Source organism: Mercenaria mercenaria, chromosome 9, assembly GCF_021730395.1.
Source record: "Mercenaria mercenaria strain notata chromosome 9, MADL_Memer_1, whole genome shotgun sequence".
In the NCBI taxonomy this organism is placed as follows: domain Eukaryota; kingdom Metazoa; phylum Mollusca; class Bivalvia; order Venerida; family Veneridae; genus Mercenaria; species Mercenaria mercenaria.
In genome coordinates, this window is record NC_069369.1 from 46,457,667 (window position 1) to 46,478,650 (window position 20,984).

General features: G+C 36.1%; 1 protein-coding gene across 1 annotated transcript; it reads right to left on the reverse strand.

Moving 5' to 3' along the window:
* Window positions 1-2,749: 2,749 nt before the first annotated feature.
* LOC123547037 (WD repeat-containing protein 54-like) lies at window positions 2,750-20,968 on the reverse strand. Its single transcript, XM_045333786.2, has 9 exons — window positions 20,683-20,968; window positions 18,221-18,286; window positions 17,313-17,382; window positions 16,763-16,819; window positions 16,180-16,257; window positions 13,251-13,383; window positions 9,685-9,844; window positions 8,998-9,063; window positions 2,750-6,825 (listed from the first exon to the last, which is right to left on the reverse strand). The coding sequence occupies exons 1-9, from the start codon at window positions 20,908-20,910 to the stop codon at window positions 6,697-6,699; spliced, it is 987 nt and encodes a 328-aa protein (XP_045189721.2). The 5' UTR covers window positions 20,911-20,968; the 3' UTR covers window positions 2,750-6,696.
* Window positions 20,969-20,984: the final 16 nt, after the last annotated feature.

The window sequence follows — 20,984 nt, forward strand, 5'->3', positions numbered from 1 at the left end:
CCTAGATATCATCAAGGTTAACATTCTGACCAATTTTCATAAAGATCCTATGAAAAATATGGCCTCTAGAGAGGTCACAAAGTTTTTCTATTTTCAGACCTACTGACCTAGTTTTTGACCGCACGTGACCCAGTTTCAAAACTGACCTAGATATCATCAAGGTGAACATTCTGACCAATTTTCATGAAGATCCATTGAGAAATATGGCCTCTAGAGAGGTCACAATGTTTTTCTATTTTTAGACCTACTGACCTAGTTTTTGACCCCACGTGACCTAGTTTCGAACTTGACCTAGATATCATCAATGTGAACATTCTGACCAATTTTCATGAAGATCTCATGAAAAACATGGCCCCTAGAGAGGTCACAAGGTTTTTCTATTTTTAGATCTACTGTCCTAGTTTTTAAACCCACGTGACCCAGTTTTGAACTTGACCTAGATATCATCAAGGTGAACATTTTGACCAGTTTTCATGAAGATCCATTGAGAAATATGGCCTCTAGAGAGGTCACAAGGTTTTTCTATTTTTAGACCTACTGACCTAGTTTTTGACCCCACATGACCAAGTTTCAAACTCGAACAAGATATCATCAATATGAACATTCTGACCAATTTTCATGAAGATCTTATGAAAAATGTGGCCCCTAGAGAGGTCACAAGGTTTTTCTATTTTTAGATCTACTGACCTAGTTTTTGACCCCATGTGACCCAGTTTCAAACTTGACCTAGATATCATCAAGGTGAACATTCTGACCAATTTTCATGGAGATCCATTGAGAAATATGGCCCCTAGAGAGGTCACAAGGTTTTTCTATTTTTAGACCTACTGACCTAGTTTTTGACCCCACGTGATCCAGTTTCGAACTTGACCTAGATATCATCAAGATGAACATTCTGACAAATTTTCATGAAGATCTCATGAAAAATATGGCCTCTAGAGAGGTCACAAGGTTTTTCTATTTTTAGATCTACTGACCTAGTTTTTGACCGCATGTGACCCAGTTTCGAACTTGACCTAGATATCATCAAGTTGAACATTCTGACCAACTTTCATAAAGATTGCGTGAAAAGTGTGACCTCTAGAGTGGTCACAAGCAAAAGTTTACGCACGCACGCACGGACGCACGGACGACGGACGACGGACGCCACGCGATCACAAAAGCTCACCTTGTCACTTTGTGACAGGTGAGCTAATAAAAATTCTATAACATATTTTTGTCATGTTATTTACATTTTTTTTTTTCAATACTGTAGACAATACACTTTCAAATGATACCAAAATTATAGGAGCTTACCAGGCATCAATATTTGATATATTTTAACAGCACTGTTATATAGAACTTACTTATTTGTGGAGCGGATACCTCAACTTGCCAAAAGAAAATATCACTCATTTCATTATCTTTTTAAAAGTGTTTTCGCAGCTGTATGTTATCTATGTTTATAAAACTGTAAGTTTAAATTCATGCATTTACAGATTAATTAATTACATTTAAAAGAATGTTTTTTTTTCAAACGTTAACAAAACGTTTTTTTGTGCACTACTTGTGATAGACAGGAGTAGGCTTTGATTTGATTTGGTAGTGATAAGCTTATGTAGTAGCTAGATTTGATTTGGTAGTGATAAGCTTATGTAGTAGCTAGATTTGCTCAATATTTTTCTATTTTAAAATGATTGTTTTTACTTTTGCTTATAGACTAGCTGCTAAGTATTATTGTATTCAGTTAAGAGTTTCATTTGTCCATTCTATGCTTATGCCATAAATGATTAATGAATTGCTTACAAATTACTAGGTTGATGTCAAGTGTTGAATTTTTGTTTTGGTAAGGCTGTGTGAGCAAGTTTGGTTTCAGACAAATATGTGAACAAGTGCTTCCTCGTCAGCAATCAAACTTCAGAGGGCATTTTTTGTACAGAGGATTTTCTATGAAATGTCAGTGATCATCATTTTCAGGAAAATGTTTAGTGTCAGAAGGTCAAATGTCAAGGTTAATGTGAGAAATATAAACAACATCAGGTACTAATTTGCTGCCAGTAGATCAAAAGTCAAGGTTACAATGATAATGATTTTCAACTTCATATTTATGACAACATTCTGATTTAGAGTCAGAAGGATATAAGCCAATTACCATCAACTTCCTGTTTATGACAACATATCAATCTGGAGTCAAAAGCTCAAAGGTCAAGATCAAAATGACAAATGTCATTAACTTCATTTGAGATCAGGTCAAAGGTAGAAGTAACCTCCAAATGTAAAGTTTTTGTAACTACAAGCCTATACAGAATCAGTAGATCATGGGCAGTGGCAATGGTTAATTTGAGGCATACATTATTAATGAACATACACATATTTGGGGTCTGTGGACCAAAGGCCAAGGTCACAGGTTCAATGATCGAGCAATCGCTGATTTCAAAGGCAGATTGCTTATAAACATATACTGATTCAAGGCCAGTTGGCTAAAGGTTAAGTTGACTCTCACAATGAGGTTTGGTCAGCAAGTACCTAAATGTTTGGCCTTGTAGATATCATTAGGCCAGACTGTTAACAGTACTAGTGTTTTGATTATACTTTTAAATATCACACATATGTTCAAGTTTTTTTAAAATTACTCCCTATAGATCTAAATGGAAAATGAATGGAAATCTAGTAAAAACATATTCTGCTATGTTTTGGTTTTCTTATACTGTCACCAGCTAATTTTTTGAACAACTGAAGGATGTTTCAGTACAAACAAGATCAACAAATGTTCTTTTCTTAAAGACATTTATTTTCTTTCTGCATCACAAGATAAAACAATTGCACATAAGGAAAGAGGAAAGGGTGTTAATGAATGACAGTGTGGTAAGGTAGGGGGACAAACAAAACAAACAAGCTATTAAATAAGTTTGGCCATAGTTTGCTAATTATGTTCATTTCTTTTCAACCTGCAGCTAATAACACATCAACTCGAATGACTAAATAAATCTTAGAAAAGCTTTATCATGCATTATGATTTGTCTGCTAAGAACTGTCTTCATTTTCACAAATATGTTAGTTTGCATAAGGTATGATATGAAAATGTATAGAAAGAAAAATAAGTGAAAAAAGGAGTGCAGCATCTGAAAAACCTATTTCCGTTTATTATATTGAAAGCATACTCAAACTATTGCTATCACTAAATGAGCCATGCCATGAGAAAACCAACATAGTGGGTTGGCGACTAGCATGGATCCAGACCAACTTGCACATCCACGCAGTCTGGTCAGGATCCATGCTGTTTGCTTTTAAAGCTTATTGGAATAGGAGAAACTGTTATCGAACAGCATGGATCCTGACCAGACTGCGCCCATGCGCAGGCTGGTCTGGATCCATGCTGGTCGCAAACCCACTATGTTGGTTTTCCCATGGCACGGCTCAAATGTGGTTAATACTCCCAAATAAAGCTTTCAGGAAAGAAGCCAATTTTGAAACCCTACCTCATCAATTACTTTAAGTAATACTTCACTGGAATTATTTGATTTTCTGGCAGAAAGTACACTTTCTCTTTAAATACTGTGAAAATAAAGTGTATACAATTTCATGTTTAATATACAGGTACCACATGAAACAACTGAATGTATCAACAGAATAGTTCAACCACTTAAAGAAAGGCAATTTTCTCAAAAAAGGACAAAACAAGGCCAGTACATTTACAGCCACAATAAAATCAAATGGGCAAGTTTATGTGTAAACTTTTTTTTTTACAATAATCCAAAATATTTTTACCCTGGATGGCACAATAATAACTATCTGAGCAATAAGCATGGAACAACATCAAGCTGTAGACCACAAGTGCACACACTGAATATAAACACAGACTGTTTAAAATGGAACTTCTTTTAACAAGCAGAGCACTGGAAAAAACTAATCTTTCTCCTAGTACAAAAATTACACACAAAATTCATGTTGTGCCATAACCTAACTACTATTACTTAAACCAAAATATATAAGTATAATTTCAATATAGAGATTTCTGTCATAATTCAGAGAAATACGATAACACAATGTTGCAAGGTGAAAATACAAGATGAGATCAATTTTTTATATAGAAAGATATAAGAAATGGACAAAAAAAAAATATCTAGATTATTCTACAGGCAGAGTGTTCTAACTTTAAAACTGAATGTGGAAACTAGTCTCTAAACTGTGATGTTATAAAGCTGACCTTGTATATCAGTCAGGAAACTCCAGGATGTGATTGGTTGAACTGGAGCTCAGTCCTGAAACTGACCAATGGCTAATCTGAGATTGGTCTCAACAGAGTGGACACAGTCGCTTAGTGTAGTGACTGACTACAAAACCAGGGGTCATGAGTTTGAGCCACCACTCCTCCAACTAAAAATTACTAACATTGGGACAAGAGTCCCGTTTATGTGTGCTGTATACCTGGCCTACTATGAAAACAAAAAATCTTATGGAATTGGAACATTTTATACATCTTGCACTTTCCTCCAGCTAAAATTACTAACAGTCTCCTGGAGGAATCACCTATATGGGGTTCCCTTGTGGGGACTTTAAATAAGCTAAATATATACACACAAACACACATTGGTCTCAAAACATGGTGCTGTAAACTTGGTTTTGTAAACTTGGATACTGCTGTTGGTAGAGCTGAGCACAATTTGGAAAATGAATGAAGTGGAACAGTAGCGTTTTGGTCATGGTCCTCAAACTAAACTTACTGACAAGCCTTGAGAGTGGGGCCAGCTGATACTTTAGAAATTTATGTGCATGGTGACTTTATGACAAAATTAAGTGAAAATGAAAATAATAGTAAAAGCTGTAAAAATTTAAATATCAAAACAAAATGGATTTGGTTCACTAATACATTTTTGTAATTATCACAGTGTACAACAGACAAAATACAACAGAATTGTAAGCACCTGCACTTGTAAATTTTGACCATAAACTTCTCTGTCTGTATACCTATATAAATATACATTCATTACATTACAAAAATGGAAAGCACAAAATGATAATTTCTAGCTGTAACAAGCTCATTTGTATCTTTTCCCTCCATGGAGTGGACATTTCTATATTAAAAATTGTAACATACATGTATCATAATATCTGCAAACATTCACAATTACGACTATCAAACGAAATACTTTAGCGTGAACATTATCTGCTAAAAAAACATTATATGATGTAAAAGAATATTTGCTATCATGAATATCCATTCATAATCTTGCAAAAGAACCATGAAAACATTTAATTTAATTTGTGGATTCTGCCAAAACAGCTATTTGGCTAAGACACAGATTGATGGATTTCAAATTTTAAGATAAACACAACAGTTACAAGAAAATCCACAAAAAAATGACACTGCATTAATGGTAAATCAAAGTCATGAATGAGTCTCCGAAGTAAAAAAACAAACATTTTATTTGTAAACTAGACATATAACCCTGTAAAACGGAAATGTAAAATTTTGCTCCTAAATGTAAGACATGCATTCACTGCTGACATAACATTTTAAGCCTAATACAGACAGACAATCTAAAGAAATAAAAACATCTAGATTGTGTAGAAATTCTTAAGTGACATGTTGGTAAGAGTATAGTTAAATTATTCTCTTTTGTTTTACTTCCAACAAAATTCTAGCATTGTCCTTGGTTTAAGGTGGCCACACAATGCCACCCCCACCCATGTATTTCTGTGCAGGGTCAGTCAATTTCCATGCTGGGATAGCTTAAAGGTAAGTGGTTATTATTGGGTTTGTTAGTGACCCTCCATAGTAGTATGTTGGATAAGTATGATAAATATGGGGACTTTGTTAACTCCTCAGCCTCCATTTATCATACTGACCCAACATATTTCTGTGAACGGTCATTAACAAACCAAATAATTAATATACCTCCTGTGGTAAGATTCTATTTCAACTGTTTTTTTTTTTCTATACAGCTGCAAAAAAAAAGTTAATACGTTATTTTCCTTAAAATGTTAATACAGCAATGTTATCATAATCAAATGAGGCGAGTACATGTATAAGGCAGATTGGACATGAACAATATGTTACCTATACATGTACATTTACATGTACTCCAAAATAGGAGAAGTAATTTAACAATAACAGACTGTAAATATTCAGCTATTTGTGCCTTGTAAAAGTTTCGGAAGTTTTAATTTTTTTTATCAATTCCAAAATTGCTTAGCAACAAAAACAATGCTTACTGCATAATAAAACAATATCTGATATGTGATACAATAAAGTATGATATGTCACAAAAAACAATATCTGGTATATGTATGTCTTAAAACACTTCCAGTAAATCATATCTAGCATCAAAAGGCCATAACAAATAAGCTCAACAAACATCTTTATGGAATCCATTATATTATTACATTTATATGTTTCAGATAGACTCAACTCTCCATTACAAAACCCTTTCATTTTAAACCCTTAAATGTTCATTTTTATTAACACATATTTCATTAAATGCAGTAAATTTATTGTCTTATATTTTTTCAATTTGTCCAAACCTTGTCAAAGTTCATTTAGTATTCTAAGATTTTTTATCTTTTTAAACAGGTTTATTACATGTTTCACATTTTGTCTTGGAGATATAAAATCATAAGCAATGATGTTTTTATACAACTATTCTTAGAGATTCTTGTATATTTGTTAACATGATTTCATTAAAAATAATTTGTTTCTAATTTTGGTTATCTTGACTATTGCAAAAAGAAGTTCAGGTCCGAGCTGTCATATCCCGACACTACAAATCCTCGACCGGCAGGATGAATAAACTGTACACCTACGAGTTGTTGGTCTGTCACTGATTCGGCAAACTTGAATTCAATCTATAAAATAAGTCATAAAACATAAATAATAATTGTTTTTTCATATATGCATGGATATTAAAAACAATGGATAGTAAAATGATAAATTACATTAAATCTTAATAGTGATGGAACATAACATATGCCTGGACAACTCGATAAAACAACCATTAACCTTTATGGATTCCTAACATAAAAGAATCTGACCATATCAGTATTTTCAGAGCTTTTTCATCAGGAAATTGGACAGAAATCCTAGCCTTTCAAATTGAGACAGTCTGGGAATAAGGACATGTTACTGAACAGGACATCTGGTCCTGCTGTAATACAGGTATAAAATAGCAGCCAAAATTTGTGGTTTCCAATTAAAAAAAATGCTTATTATCCTTTGTGAAATATAATTGCCAAAGTAAAAATCAAGAGCACCGCAATGCAGAGCAATATACGCCCGAAGGTATGACCTTTGACCCCTGAGTGTGACCTTGACCTTGAAGCAAGCCATTTGAAACATGAGCTATGCATGTCGTCTCGATGTGGTGAACATTTATGCCAAGTTTCTTTAAAATCCTTCAAGCAGTTCAAGAGTTATAGAGCGGACACGAAACAAAGTCATATGACATTTGACCCTTAAGTGTGACCTTGACTTTGAAGTGATCCATCCAAAACAAGTGCTCTGCACATTGTCTCGATGTGGTGAACATATTCGTCAAATTTCTTCGAAATCCTTCAAGGGGTTCAAGAGTTGCAGAGCGGACACGAAACTGCTTACAGATGGACAGACCGGCAGACGGACACTGGCATAATGTAACATAATACGTCCCTTCGGGCATATAATAAGTATTTTTGTTACATTTTACAAATTAGGAAATGGCTGAAAATCAATCTCTAATATATAAAGGTTTCAGAAAAGTCCTGTGACAGCATTTTGTCTAAAATCATTGATTTTGTCCTCCACCTCTGACTCATGTGCAGAGGTTGGCTGTTACATATTTTTACCTTGAAATCGTACTGAGCTTTAACTGAAACTGAAACTGTTTAATTTAATTAAAGGCCTATTTCTATATAATGACATATTCAATGGCATTGTACATTTAATTTAACAAACCTTGAAAATACAAATGATGAAATGTAAAAACTCATAAAAAATTTAACAAGAGCTGTCTCCATAGGATGACACATGCCCCCGATGGCACTTTAAATGAATAGTTATGGCCGATGTTCGAGTTTAGGACCTTTGACCTACGGAGCTGGGTCTTGCGCGCGACACGTCGTCTTACTGTGTCACGCATTTATGCGTAGTTATTTTAAAATCCATGCATGAATGACAAAGATATGGACCGGACACGCCCATCAATGCACTATCATGAAAAAAGACCTTTAACATCTAAGTGTGACCTTGACCTTTGAGCTACGGACCTGGGTCTTGCGCATGACACGTCGTCTTACTGTGGTACACATTCATGCCAAGTTATTTGAAAATCCATCCATCGATGACAAAGATATGGACCGGACACGCCCATCAATGCACTATCCCTTAATGTCTAAGTGTGACCTTGACCTTTGAGATACGGACCTGGGTCTTGCGCATGACACGTCGTCTTACTGTGGTACACATTCATGCCAAGTTATTTGAAAATCCATCCATCGATGACAAAGATATGGACCGGACACGCCCATCAATGCACTATCCCTTAATGTCTAAGTGTGACCTTGACCTTTGAGGTACGGACCTGGGTCTTGCGCGCGACATGTCGTCTTACTGTGGTACACATTCATGCCAAGTTATTTGAAAATCCATCCATCGATGACAAAGATATGGACCGGACACGCCCATCAATGCAATAACCTTTAATGTCTAAGTGTGACCTTGACCTTTGAGCTACGGACCTGGGTCTTGCGCGCGACACGTCGTCTTACTGTGGTACACATTCATGCCAAGGTATTTGAAAATCCATCCATCGATGACAAAGATATGGACCGGACACGAAAAATGCGGACAGACTGACAGACCGACAGACCGACGGTTCAAAAACTATATGCCTCCCTTCGGGGGCATAAAAACTAATGCCTGCTGTGATTTACTTTTGCGTAATGGGAACGGCAGTTCATTCCACAGTTTTGGACCGATAGTACAGAATAGCTTACTGGGCAGGCCTGCTATTAATGACAAAAAAGAAAATAATTCTGACTTACAGATGGAGAATTTCCAGGGATCAGCTGCCATACTTTAACATAGGAATCCTCACTTGCAGATACAACCTGTTAAGTAAGTACATGTAACAATATACCAAAGTTCCAAGGACAAAGCTTTACACTGTAGTGCCTTTATATTGTTGTATATAAGTATATATCCAACAAAGAAATCTTTGACCACTTACTTATCAGTATTTTGCAAATACCATTAATGTTAACAAAATACTGACATTTAAACTACTGTGAAACCATTATTATTCATGTTGGACTAAGTTTCAAGGATTTCACAGTTGAGTCAATTGACGAAATCAAATCTCCGTGTAAAGAATCAACTTCCAATTCATTTTATCTCCAAAGTTTGAACTCGACAAAGTCTTACCCCTAAGAAATAGTTGTTTTGGCTAAAAGCATGATATTTTATATCAACAAAATTAGATGATTTCACAGTACATGTATATATCAAACCATAAAATCCAGTATTATCGGTATTCCTTTTTCAACCTGATGCTAGTTTAAAGACATAGAATAAACAAATTACTGTACTGCATTTATTAAATTTGTTAATTCAAAATTCTCTAACTTGCAAGTTATCAGTTGCTTAAATCGTCTTGAATCAGCATGTAATGTGGCTAAAAAATTACCACTGACAAATAATTTTTTGTTAAAATATCAAAACATGTAACTTACCATTCCTGATTCTTTGGCAATATCTATAGCATTAATCCATCTGGCATGAGCATTTACTGTGGCCGTGAGTTTACCAGCGGCAGTGTACACACATATCTGACCATTACCAAATGATGCAACAATTATACCCTTCCATATACCCAGGCTTGTACATGGCTCCCTGTGAAAAACAATTCATCTATTTGGTATATCACAATGTATATATGAAAGAAGCATTTCAGACAAAAGAAGACAAAAAGCACAAATAAAATGGTAGATTTGTTTTAACCTGGGCTAGACAGATATCACAATGTATTTCAACATCAGTTATAATATAGCAATTCCAATTTCCTATATTTCTAACAGTAACTCATTCATTGCCAGAAAGAGTCTGTTAGACTTTCTCAAAATGTAACAACAGCTGAGAATGACCATGATGAAACCATTTAGAAGACAAATGCTATACAGTGCTTTGTGACACTATGGCATGGTCTTATTTCAAACAATTTCACTGTAGACAGTGTGGTTTTAAGGTAAATTTCATTTTTATAAGTAAAAAGGTAAACAGTGGTTAACAGTCATTTTCAGATAATAGAAAATTTTTCTTCACCAAACAAATGTCTAAATGAATTCTAAACCTGTAGCTACTACAAAATTTGTGGAAGAATAATAAAATCTGTGAAGGTACATTACAAGGGAGACTATACAATTTTACATGATAAAACACTGATATATATCTGGTCATTTCACAGAGAAATACATCAAATACCTTTTTTGCTGGTACAGAACTTCAATACCAATAAGAATTGGTGTAAAGCAAAACAAGAGCACTGCTATGCGGGTGCAGACACTCATCTGATTTTTTTGTCTCTGTATAATAGAAATATTGTCCTGCCCATGATCTTCTAAGTCCAAAAGGGGCCATAATTCTTGCAAAAATCAATGCAAAGTTACAGTACTTGCTGTGCAGAGTCAGCTTTCAATGGCGAATAACTGCTCCCAGTTTTAAAGCAATAGCTTTGACTGTTAAGGAGAAAAGTTGACTTAAAAATAACACTTAACCAACAAATCTGATATTTTCTAAGTCCAAAAGGGGCCATAATTCTTACAAAAAGCAGGATGGAGTTATGTTTTTTTGCTGTACAGAATCAGCTATTGATGGTGAACAAGTGTTGCAAGTTTTAAAGCAATAGCTTTGATAGTTTAGGAGAAAAGCTGACCTAAACATAAAACTTAATCAGGCAACGCCAATGCTGACGCCGACCAAGTGATGACAATAACTCATCATTTTTTTTCAAAAAATCAGATGAGCTAAAAAACATAAAACAAAAAAAAATATGCTTGTCATGAAAACAAGCTCTTATATTTCCATTTATGGCTAAACCATTGCATCTGGCATGAGGTATTTCCCAAAGAAATCAATGAAATAATGGAGTCATAAATGTTCATAAATAAATAGATAGCTGCATGCACTTGTGTCTGTAGATACATTTACATTAAAAACATGAACAATTTACCTGTCCACGACATAAAAATACCTGTTAATGAGTATTTTCAGTTCCAACAATCGTATAACCAAAATACAGCTAACACATGTTTATTTATATATTACAATTTTCATTTGCATGCAGACCTTGACCTAAATCATCATCCATTATATACAAAAATTAATGAAACTTAAAGAAAAAAGGCCAAGACAAGTTTAAAAGATATAAATTGCACATTTAAATGAAAGACAAAACTTAGTCATCTAGTGACTTTATACGTCCTGAAAATTACTCACTAATCCAGTATGGCTGTTTTGCCAAAAATAGCAGAAAATTCTGAAAATGTTAAAATAATTTCTGTCCAAATTCAAAACATAAAAATCTTTTCCAATTTTTGTGGTTCTTTTAAATATAGAAAAAAAAGAATAACTCGACATAATGGGTAGTAGTTTGCTGACTATTTTCTGCTTAATTTGACCAAAACAGCCTTACCAGTGGTAATTCAAGGAAATTTTTGGGGGCATTCAAAAGTTTGCACAGCTAAATTTTGTCACTTACAGACACTTGCAATTTAACATCCTGTAAACTTATTTAACCTTTTTTTTTTGAATTTCTCATTTATAGGAACTAATTCCACCCAAAGTCACACATACTTTTTTCAAGATGTATTTTACTAGTGCAAACTGTACCTCACCATAAGACACCATCATAGTTTGTTAAAAAATAAAACTAGAGTTCAGAGACCAGTCTTAATAACAAGCATGCTATTGGTCAAGTTCAAGATTGAGTACAGAATCATCCAGTCAGATGCTCGAGTTCCCAGACTGGTCCCCTAACCTAGTTTTATAAATTCTGATCCAATGAAGCAGACCAAAAAGCATAATTAGAAATGCAAACTAGAATTTAAATTTCAACTGAGCAGAAATAAATTCTTATTAGAGATTGTTTTTCACAAAAAATGTTTGTCTTCCACAACTTATCAATCACAAATTGTAAATGCCACATATTCAGGGCCATAACTCCAGGGAAAATCACTGAACCATAACATTCAAACAATATACACAACTAGGCATGGCAATGGTAACTCCTGTGAAATTTAGTGAAATTCCAATCTGTAGTGTAGGAGTCATAGCAAAAACATCAAAGAATCAAGGTCATGACTCCGCTGAAAATCATTAAATCAGAACATGATGATGATATGCACAATTACGCTTTACACTAATCACTCGTGAGGGTTGGCGAAATTCAGCCTTTTGGAATACAGCATGTAGTGTAAACACAGTTAATTATGGCAAATCAAGGGGCATAACTCTACTGAAAATTACTGACCAGGAACATGCCAATGATATGTATAACTAGGCTTGGCTCTTATAACTCCTGTAAGGTTTGATGGAAATCTGTCTAATCTGGTGTAAGAATCATAAAATTTGACAAATAAAGGGCCATAACTCCCCCGATAATCAATGAACTGGAACAAGCGGATAATATGTATAACAAGACTTGGCGCTGATCAGTCCTGTAAGGTTTGGTGGAAATCCACCAAATTATATAAACGAAGTGGCCAAAAGGTCATAAAATTTTAAGAATTAAAAGCCATTAAGGCTGAAAATCACGGAATTAGAACGATTGCTGACAATATGCAGAACTAGGCTTGGCAATTATCACTTTTGCAAATTTTGGTTTACTGGAGCAGTTGCGCATACAAGGTAAAAAAGACAAGTCAAGGGCCGTATCTCCACTGCAAATCACTGTTCCGAAACAATGTTACATGCAAAAAATCTGCACTATGAGGCTTGGCACTGATCATATATAATAAAAGAGATATGTCCAAAACATTATAAAATTTGTTGAATCAAATACCATAACTCAGCTGAAAATTATCAAACCGGAAAATGCTGACGATATTTACTACTAGGCTTGACAATGGATACTCTTGGGAAGTTTGGTGTAAATCCCCTTAGTGGTTTCAGAGGAGTTGCGTGGACAAACTTTGTGACAAACAGACAGACATTATGACTGACAGCACTAAATCAATATGTCTCAAAGTAGTGGGAGACTTAACTATTAAATCAATTTCCACACAGAGGTCAAGGAACCTACCCATTTCCTGGTATTTTGGCAGTCTGTTGAACACTTGTACCAAACACTTTCCAGATGATTATGTGACCGTCTTCATCACTACTGACTAGAACATCGCCTTCTGCAGCCAAGTCACACACTGCCCTGTTATGACCTGCAAATAAAGCTTTTGCATAACACTGCTAGTTACATACACTTAATACACTTTCAGAAATATTCATGTGCACTAAACAGAGCTGCAGCAAGTAAAATTGCATTATGTAAAGTGCTAGTCTAAATTTCAGACAATAATTTTCTAGTGGATTTCATACCATTTTCAACAGTATTTCAGTGATGAAATGTTGGTCAATTCCTTAATCTTGTATTCCTTAATTCTGTGAAAATAACTTTGTTTGACAATTTACCCACATGAATAAGAGACAAAGACATGTGGATTTAAACACATTGTCTTCTGTAAAGTTGTCACAGAAAACATGGCCACTGAGGTACCAATCTTGTAAACTCATAGTTCAGTCCTTTGCTCTTCCTACCGCCTAAGATCATTGATGGATACATGCCCTGCATGTAGCTTTATTTACAGTAGAATCTCATAAAGTTTAAATATTTTATTTGTTTGTTTTGTGCTTAGCACTGATTCTCAACAGTATTTCATTCATGTGATCGGGGAAAGTTAACCTAGCCAGTGTTCCTGGATTCTGTACCAGTAGTAAGCTGTTCTCTGCAAGTATCTGCCAAACTTCTCCACATGAATCATAGGTGGAGGATGAATGATTTTATACACAATGACTCTCATCAAACATAAGCCTCAACCAGGGATCAAACTCCCAACACCTCAATCCACAGATATGTGCTCTCCCTATTGAGTTAGAGAATGGGATACTAAGCTAGAGAATGGGGGCACAGGCAACCAATAACTCTCCCTTTTGAGCTAGAGAATGGGGGAAAGGGCAAACCATAACTCTCCCTTTTGAGCTAGAGAATAGGGGAAAGGGCAAACCATAACTCTCCCTATTGAGCTAGAGAATGGAGGCATAGGCAAACTATAAAACTCCCCATTGAGCTAGAGAATGGGGGCACGGGCAACCTATAACTCTACCTATTGAGCTAGAGAATGGGGGCAAGAGCAAACTATAACTCTCCATATTGAGCTAGAGAATGGAGGCATGGGCAAACTATAAAACTCTCCACTGAGCTAGAGAATGGGGACATGGGCAAACTATAACTCTCCTTATTGAGCTAGAGAATGGGGGCACGGACAAACTATAACTCTCCCTATTGAGATAGAGAATTGGGGCACAGGCAAACTATAACTCTCCCTATTGAGCTAGAGAATGGGGGCAAGAGCAACGTATAACTCTCCTTATTGAGCTAGAGAATGGAGGCATGGGCAAAGTATAACTCTCCCTATTGAGCTAGAGAATGGGGGCACGGGCAAACTATAACTCTCCCTATTGAGCTAGAGAATGGGAGCAAGAGCAACCTATAACTCTTCCTATTGAGCTAGAGAATGGAGGCATGGGCAAACTATAACTCTCCCTATTGAGCTAGAGAATGGGGGCACGGGCAAACTATAACTCTCCCTATTAAGCTAGAGAATGGGGGCAGTGCAAACTATAACTCTCCCTATTGAGCTAGAGAATTGGGGCACGGGCAAACTATAACTCTCCCTATTGAGCTAGAGAATGGGGGCAAGAGCAACCTATAACTCTCCCTATTGAGCTAGAGAATTGGGGCACGGGCAAACTATAACTCTCCCTATTGAGCTAGAGAATGGGGGCAAGAGCAACCTATAACTCTCCCTATTGAGCTAGAGAATTGGGGCACGGGCAAACTATAACTCTCCCTATTGAGCTAGAGAATGGGGGCAAGAGCAACCTATAACTCTCCCTATTGAGCTAGAGAATGGAGGCACGGGCAAACTATAACTCTCCCTATTGAGCTAGAGAATGGAGACATGGGCAAACTATAACTCTCCCTATTGAGCTAGAGAATGGGGGCAAGAGCAACCTATAACTCTCCCTATTGAGCTAGAGAATGGAGGCATGGGCAAACTATAACTCTCCCTATTGAGCTAGAGAATTGGGGCAAGAGCAACCTATAACTCTACCTATTGAGCTAGAGAATGGAGGCATGGGCAAACTATAACTCTCCCTATTGAGCTAGAGAATGGGGGCACGGGCAAACTATAACTCTCCCTATTGAGCTAGAGAATGGGGGCAGGAGCAACCTATAACTCTCCCTATTGAGCTAGAGAATGGAGGCATGGGCAAACTATAACTCTCCCTATTGAGCTAGAGAATGGGGGCACGGGCAAACTATAACTCTCCCTATTGAGCTAGAGAATTGGGGCACGGGCAACCTATAACTCTCCCTATTGAGCTAGAGAATGGAGGCATGGGCAAACTATAACTCTCCCTATTGAGCTAGAGAATGGGGGCAAGAGCAACCTATAACTCTCCCTATTGAGCTAGAGAATTGGGACACGGGCAACCTATAACTCTCCCTATTGAGCTAGAGAATGGAGGCATGGGCAAACTGTAACTCTCCCTATTGAGCTAGAGAATGGGGGCAAGAGCAACCTATAACTCTCCCTATTGAGCTAGAGAATGGAGGCATGGGCAAACTATAACTCTCCCTATTGAGCTAGAGAATGGGGGCAAGAGCAACCTATGACTCTACCTATTGAGCTAGAGAATGGAGGCATGGGCAAACTATAACTCTCCCTATTGACCTAGAGAATGGGGGCACGGGCAAACTAAACTCTCCCTATTGAGCTAGAGAATGGGGGCAAGAGCTACCTATAACTCTCCCTATTGAGCTAGAGAATAGGGGCACAGGCAAACTAAAGAGACAAATTCCTACTTAACTCAAACAACAATGTGTGGTGCAGCAGTTCACTACAAAGATTTACATAGATTTCAAACTATAAATGTTAAACTGTAAACATTACCTTGACATGTAGTTGCTAATGATACACTAGCTCCTTTTGGTGGAACATCAAATACTAAAATTTGACCTTGCTGAGTACCTAAAATACAAAACAGGACAAAACTATTATTTAATTTGCTTTATCATATATTACTTAAGCAAGTGGCAGAGGTTAACTTATAATAACTTAATAACTTATGTCATTTTCATGACTCCAACAAGAGTATGAATCACTGAATGGCAGTCATGATATTATTTATTCTAATAAAGAAAATAACACAAGAGAAGTTATTCAAATACAGTCAAATGTGTCTGCAGACCACCACTGGGAAATCAAAGTGCCCTTTGTCAACAGGTGGTCTCTTAACACAGTTTACATTATTAACAGTAAACCTGGAAGAGAAAATAGTGACCTTTATAAGCAGGTTTTATAGTAGTGGCTTTATTGAGAGGTGGTCTTCAGCACAGACCTGACTGTACATAAAAGGGAGATTTGGTAAAGGTGTTCAGCCATGGAGGTTACAAGTTTGAAAATATAAATGTAAATATATATTGTTTTAATTGACTGAACAAAAAAAAGAGCTTATAATAAACTAAATACATACCAACACAGACTAGACCATCACCAGCTGCAGCAATACCCCTTCCAAAATTTGCACTTTCTGCAGCAAAGAAAAACCATAAATAATACAAAACTTTGCTTTTCAATCATTGTTTCATCAGTTTGCATGTGGTAAGTTCAAAGTATGCATATTCTTACTAGCTCACTTCAACAAACTAAGCAAAGTAGATAAATATAACTAAGCCATGTATGGAATCATGTTATGTCATCAAATAATAATGAAATTTAGAGGTCATAAATGTCACCTTGGATATATTATAGCCTTCATCTGCATGCTTGTTAATTTTACTCTGTTTCAAAATTACACAATCATGTTCTTAAGGTGGTGAACTGGACTGACAATCAGCAAGTTCAGATTGATTACATATTCTCTGTTTTGGCATTTCCTTACTGGTACATAAAACTTAAAGATGAGCCACATTAAAAATGCTGAAGTAGGTTATGGAGAATGCATAATCACACAGACATTGCTGAGTGTTGTAACTGGTTACTTCCCCTGAACGTTTATAAACTTATATAATGGCCATGCTTACCTGAAGATTCAGACGATACATCTCCTGTAGCATGCCAGTAAATCATTGATGTTCCATCATACTCAAACATCTGAAAATAATAAGTTTTAAAGATACTGTACACAATAGTGGGACCGCTTGCAGAAGCTTGATTGGTATATCAATGAAATGGTATTGAGAGGCCCACACTGAGTTCTTGTACAAAGGTAACAAAACTCAGTTTTGTGACTTTTTCCTGAACTAAACTTAAACAGTGATCAGTTTCAAGTTTGGGCTCAAATTCAATCATTCAGGTCAGGTCTCAAAATGTTCGTGAGTTTATGAACCCTGTCTGACAGTACACTTTTCTGCACCCACATTTCTGCATCCAACATACAACGATGACCGTATTAAATAAAACTGCTATAATTATCATTATTGTGTAATGGAAAAGTAAGACACAGTAGTGTAATTCATCCATATTATCATATTTTGGTCAGAATTAATGTGTGTACACTACCCAACAGCAGAGTATTAAACATGTTAGAATGGTTCTAAATTATTATTATCCTGTCACATTTCTTGCTACAGATCATTTCAGGTAATTTCAGAATCAAGAATGCTAAACAGTCATATATCATTCAAGAAACTATTGATCATGAAATACAACTGATATCAGCCCTACATAGATAGCGAACTAAATCAACTGAAGCAATCTGACATGTAGCTCTGCACATATTGATGTTTTCTGATGAATATTTCATTATCTTAATTGAAAGAACCATTTAACTTGAATTTTCATCATGGCTTTGCATTGTGCTTATTTTGAAACTTTTAACATGCTGAACACAACCGTAAAATATTAATGAAATGTTTAGACCGTATAAGAGCTATTATATCAAACTTTAAAAAGACTTAAACAAACTTTATAAAGAATTAAACAAACTGACCTGAATTCCTTTTAAAGATGTTAAAACAAGGACTGTTCTACCATTTGCTAAGTGTACCCATTTAGTCTGAAAAAATAATACAGAATTAAGCTTCATGCTATGTATTATTCAGGTAATAGCATAAACTGCACAAATAAATTGTCAGCTGATGTGGACAGCAGTTCTATTCATACAATGAATATTCAACATATGCATGCATTGTAATACAATACAAACATCAAGTCAGTAGTCCAGTAAAATGTAAAATAATTTTGATTTCAGTCTATTTCAAAGTGGCGTTGCAAGTCAGCATCAATGAAATAAATTGTTTTGGACAATCTCTATCAATCAAACTAAACATTGCGAGTGGTGGAATCAGTGCTGGATATAACTTTGTAATGACTGATTCTCTAAAACAATGCTAATATTATGCGGGAATTTATTTTGATACTTAAACTTAAAAAAAATTCATAGCGATTCATTTTGGTAGTGAACAAGGCAGTCTGAAAGAAGCTAAATCCCCCGCCACTGTTATGGGCAGTGAAATGGTAAACCTTTGATCTTGAGCTGTGACCTTGACTTGAACTGACATGGCTGACTCATGAATTCTGCACATTGTCTTGATGAGGTGATCATTTGACCCAAGTTTCATGAAAATTCTTCAAGAGGTTTAGGAGATACAGAGCTCAAACCTTTGACCTTGATTTGTGACCTTGACTTGACATGGCTGACTCATGAGTTCTTGATGAGGTGATCATTTGACCAAAGTTTGATGAAAATCCTTCAAGGTGTTTAGGAGATACAGAGTGGACACAAAATGGAAGGCTCAAACCTTTAACCCTAAGTTGTGACTTTGACTTTAATCGGCCTGGCTGACTCATAAGTTCTGCATATTGTCTTGATGAGGTGATAATTTGACCCAAGTTTTACAAAATTCCTTCAAGGGGTTTAGGAGATATAGAGCGGACATGAAATGGAAGGGTAAAACCTTTGACCTTGAGTTGTGACCTTGACCTTGAGCTGGCATTGCTGACTCATGAGTTCTGCACATCGTCATGGATAGGTGATCATTTGACCCAGGTATCATATGAATCCTTCAAGGGGATTAGGAGATCCAGAGCGGACACAAAATGGAAGGCTCTAACCTCTAACCCAGAGTTGTGACCTTGACCTTGAGCCAACATGGCTGACTCATGAGTTCTGCACATCGCCTTGATGAGGTGATCATTTGACCAAAGTTTGATGAAAGGCTCAAATCCTTCAAGGGGTTTAGGAGATACAGAGCGGACACAAAATGGAAGGCTCAAACCTTTGACCCTAAGCTGTGACCTTGACCTTGAGCTGACAAGGCTGACTCATGAGTTCTGCACATTGTCTTGATGAGGTGATCATCTGACCCAAGTTTCATGAAATGTGAAATGTCAGATCAAATCAGACATGACCATGATGACTAGATCTAGTATAATGATAATCATAGGATCTTCCTAACAAACCAATATATAGCTAAAGTATACAACAGCACATAATTATGTACTACTTTCAGTACTATGTCTCCCTGAAATTTCAAATGACCCCTAAATTCTAACCCTAGGAGGACATAATATTTATGTCCCCCATTTTGAAAAGTCTAGGGAAAACCCTGGAATAATTTAGATTAATTAGAGTATTGATTTAGAGTATTAATTTAGAGTATTGATTAAAATTAAATCTTGTCATTTACAACCAAATTCAAGATGTAAATAACCAATAATATCTGGAAAAAGGAGGTTTATACTCCTAGAATCCTTGACCAAATTGAAAGCGTCCAAAGGAGAGCCGCCCATTGGATCAAGACCGACTATGGCCGTACTTCCAGTGTAACAGACATGCTACACTCCCTAAACCTTTGTCGACTGAATTTAAGGCGTACAGATTCTAGGTTATCACTCTTCTATAAGATTCATCATGATCTGGTTGCTATCCCAATCATAGATTACCTGACCCCAATGACCCGTTGTGTCCGCTATGGCCATTCCCTAAGTTACAGGTTAATTATGGTGAATTACTGCAGCCACTGACTATTACAATTTTTCTTATTTTCCGAGAACAGTGTACCATTGGAACCAACTTCCCCCCAGTGTCACCCATCTCCCTACCCTAGAGCAGTTCATTGCTGCAGTTTGCAGCCTTGAACATGTCTCGCCCTAGTTATCCTTCAAGCTCAAGTTTTAACATAATCACCAAAGTTATTTTTAGTTTCTTCCACTCTACATTTTTATCACTATATTCTTTCTCTTTTTGATTTTGACACGCAAAACGTCTACGTTCCCGCAAGGGGTTTGACGTCAACAGCAGATAGATAGATAGAACAGAATCTTACTACCCTAAAATCTTCTTCTTGTGGTACGGATCCCTAGAAACTTCCTTCCAAATAAATTTAGCCACAATTCATGAAAAAAAAATGAAATTGTTAGTTTGGTTATGCTAATTTTCTTTACATTTACCTGCATTATCATTGAACTACTTTGTTGTGTGGCTGATGGCTCTTTACAGATTACTTGTTTATGTGTGACTTGGGAACCATCTGTTGAGGTAGACACCATGTTGATCAAATATTTGTGGACTGATGCATAATTTAATGAGCCGCGATCAGCATTGTTCAAAACTGTTAGGTTATTGCCGATCATAGATGCACTGCTTTTCAAAGCAAGGGATTTCGATTTACGATACATTTTAACAAAATATGTTCAGAAAAATTCCGGAAATCTTGGTTGCCGAGAACGCTTTCAATCCGGTGTTCGTTAAT

Bases quoted from the DNA above. Each gene is read 5' to 3' on its own strand.
- LOC123547037 (XM_045333786.2), bottom strand. From the start codon at position 20,910: ATGTATCGTAAATCGAAATCCCTTGCTTTGAAAAGCAGTGCATCTATG. The intron at 16,258-16,762 runs GTATGTATTTAG...TTTGTATTTTAG, and splicing joins TGATGGTCTAGTCTGTGTTG to GTACTCAGCAAGGTCAAATT. The intron at 9,064-9,684 runs GTAAGTTACATG...CTTACTTAACAG, and splicing joins TTGCCAAAGAATCAGGAATG to GTTGTATCTGCAAGTGAGGA.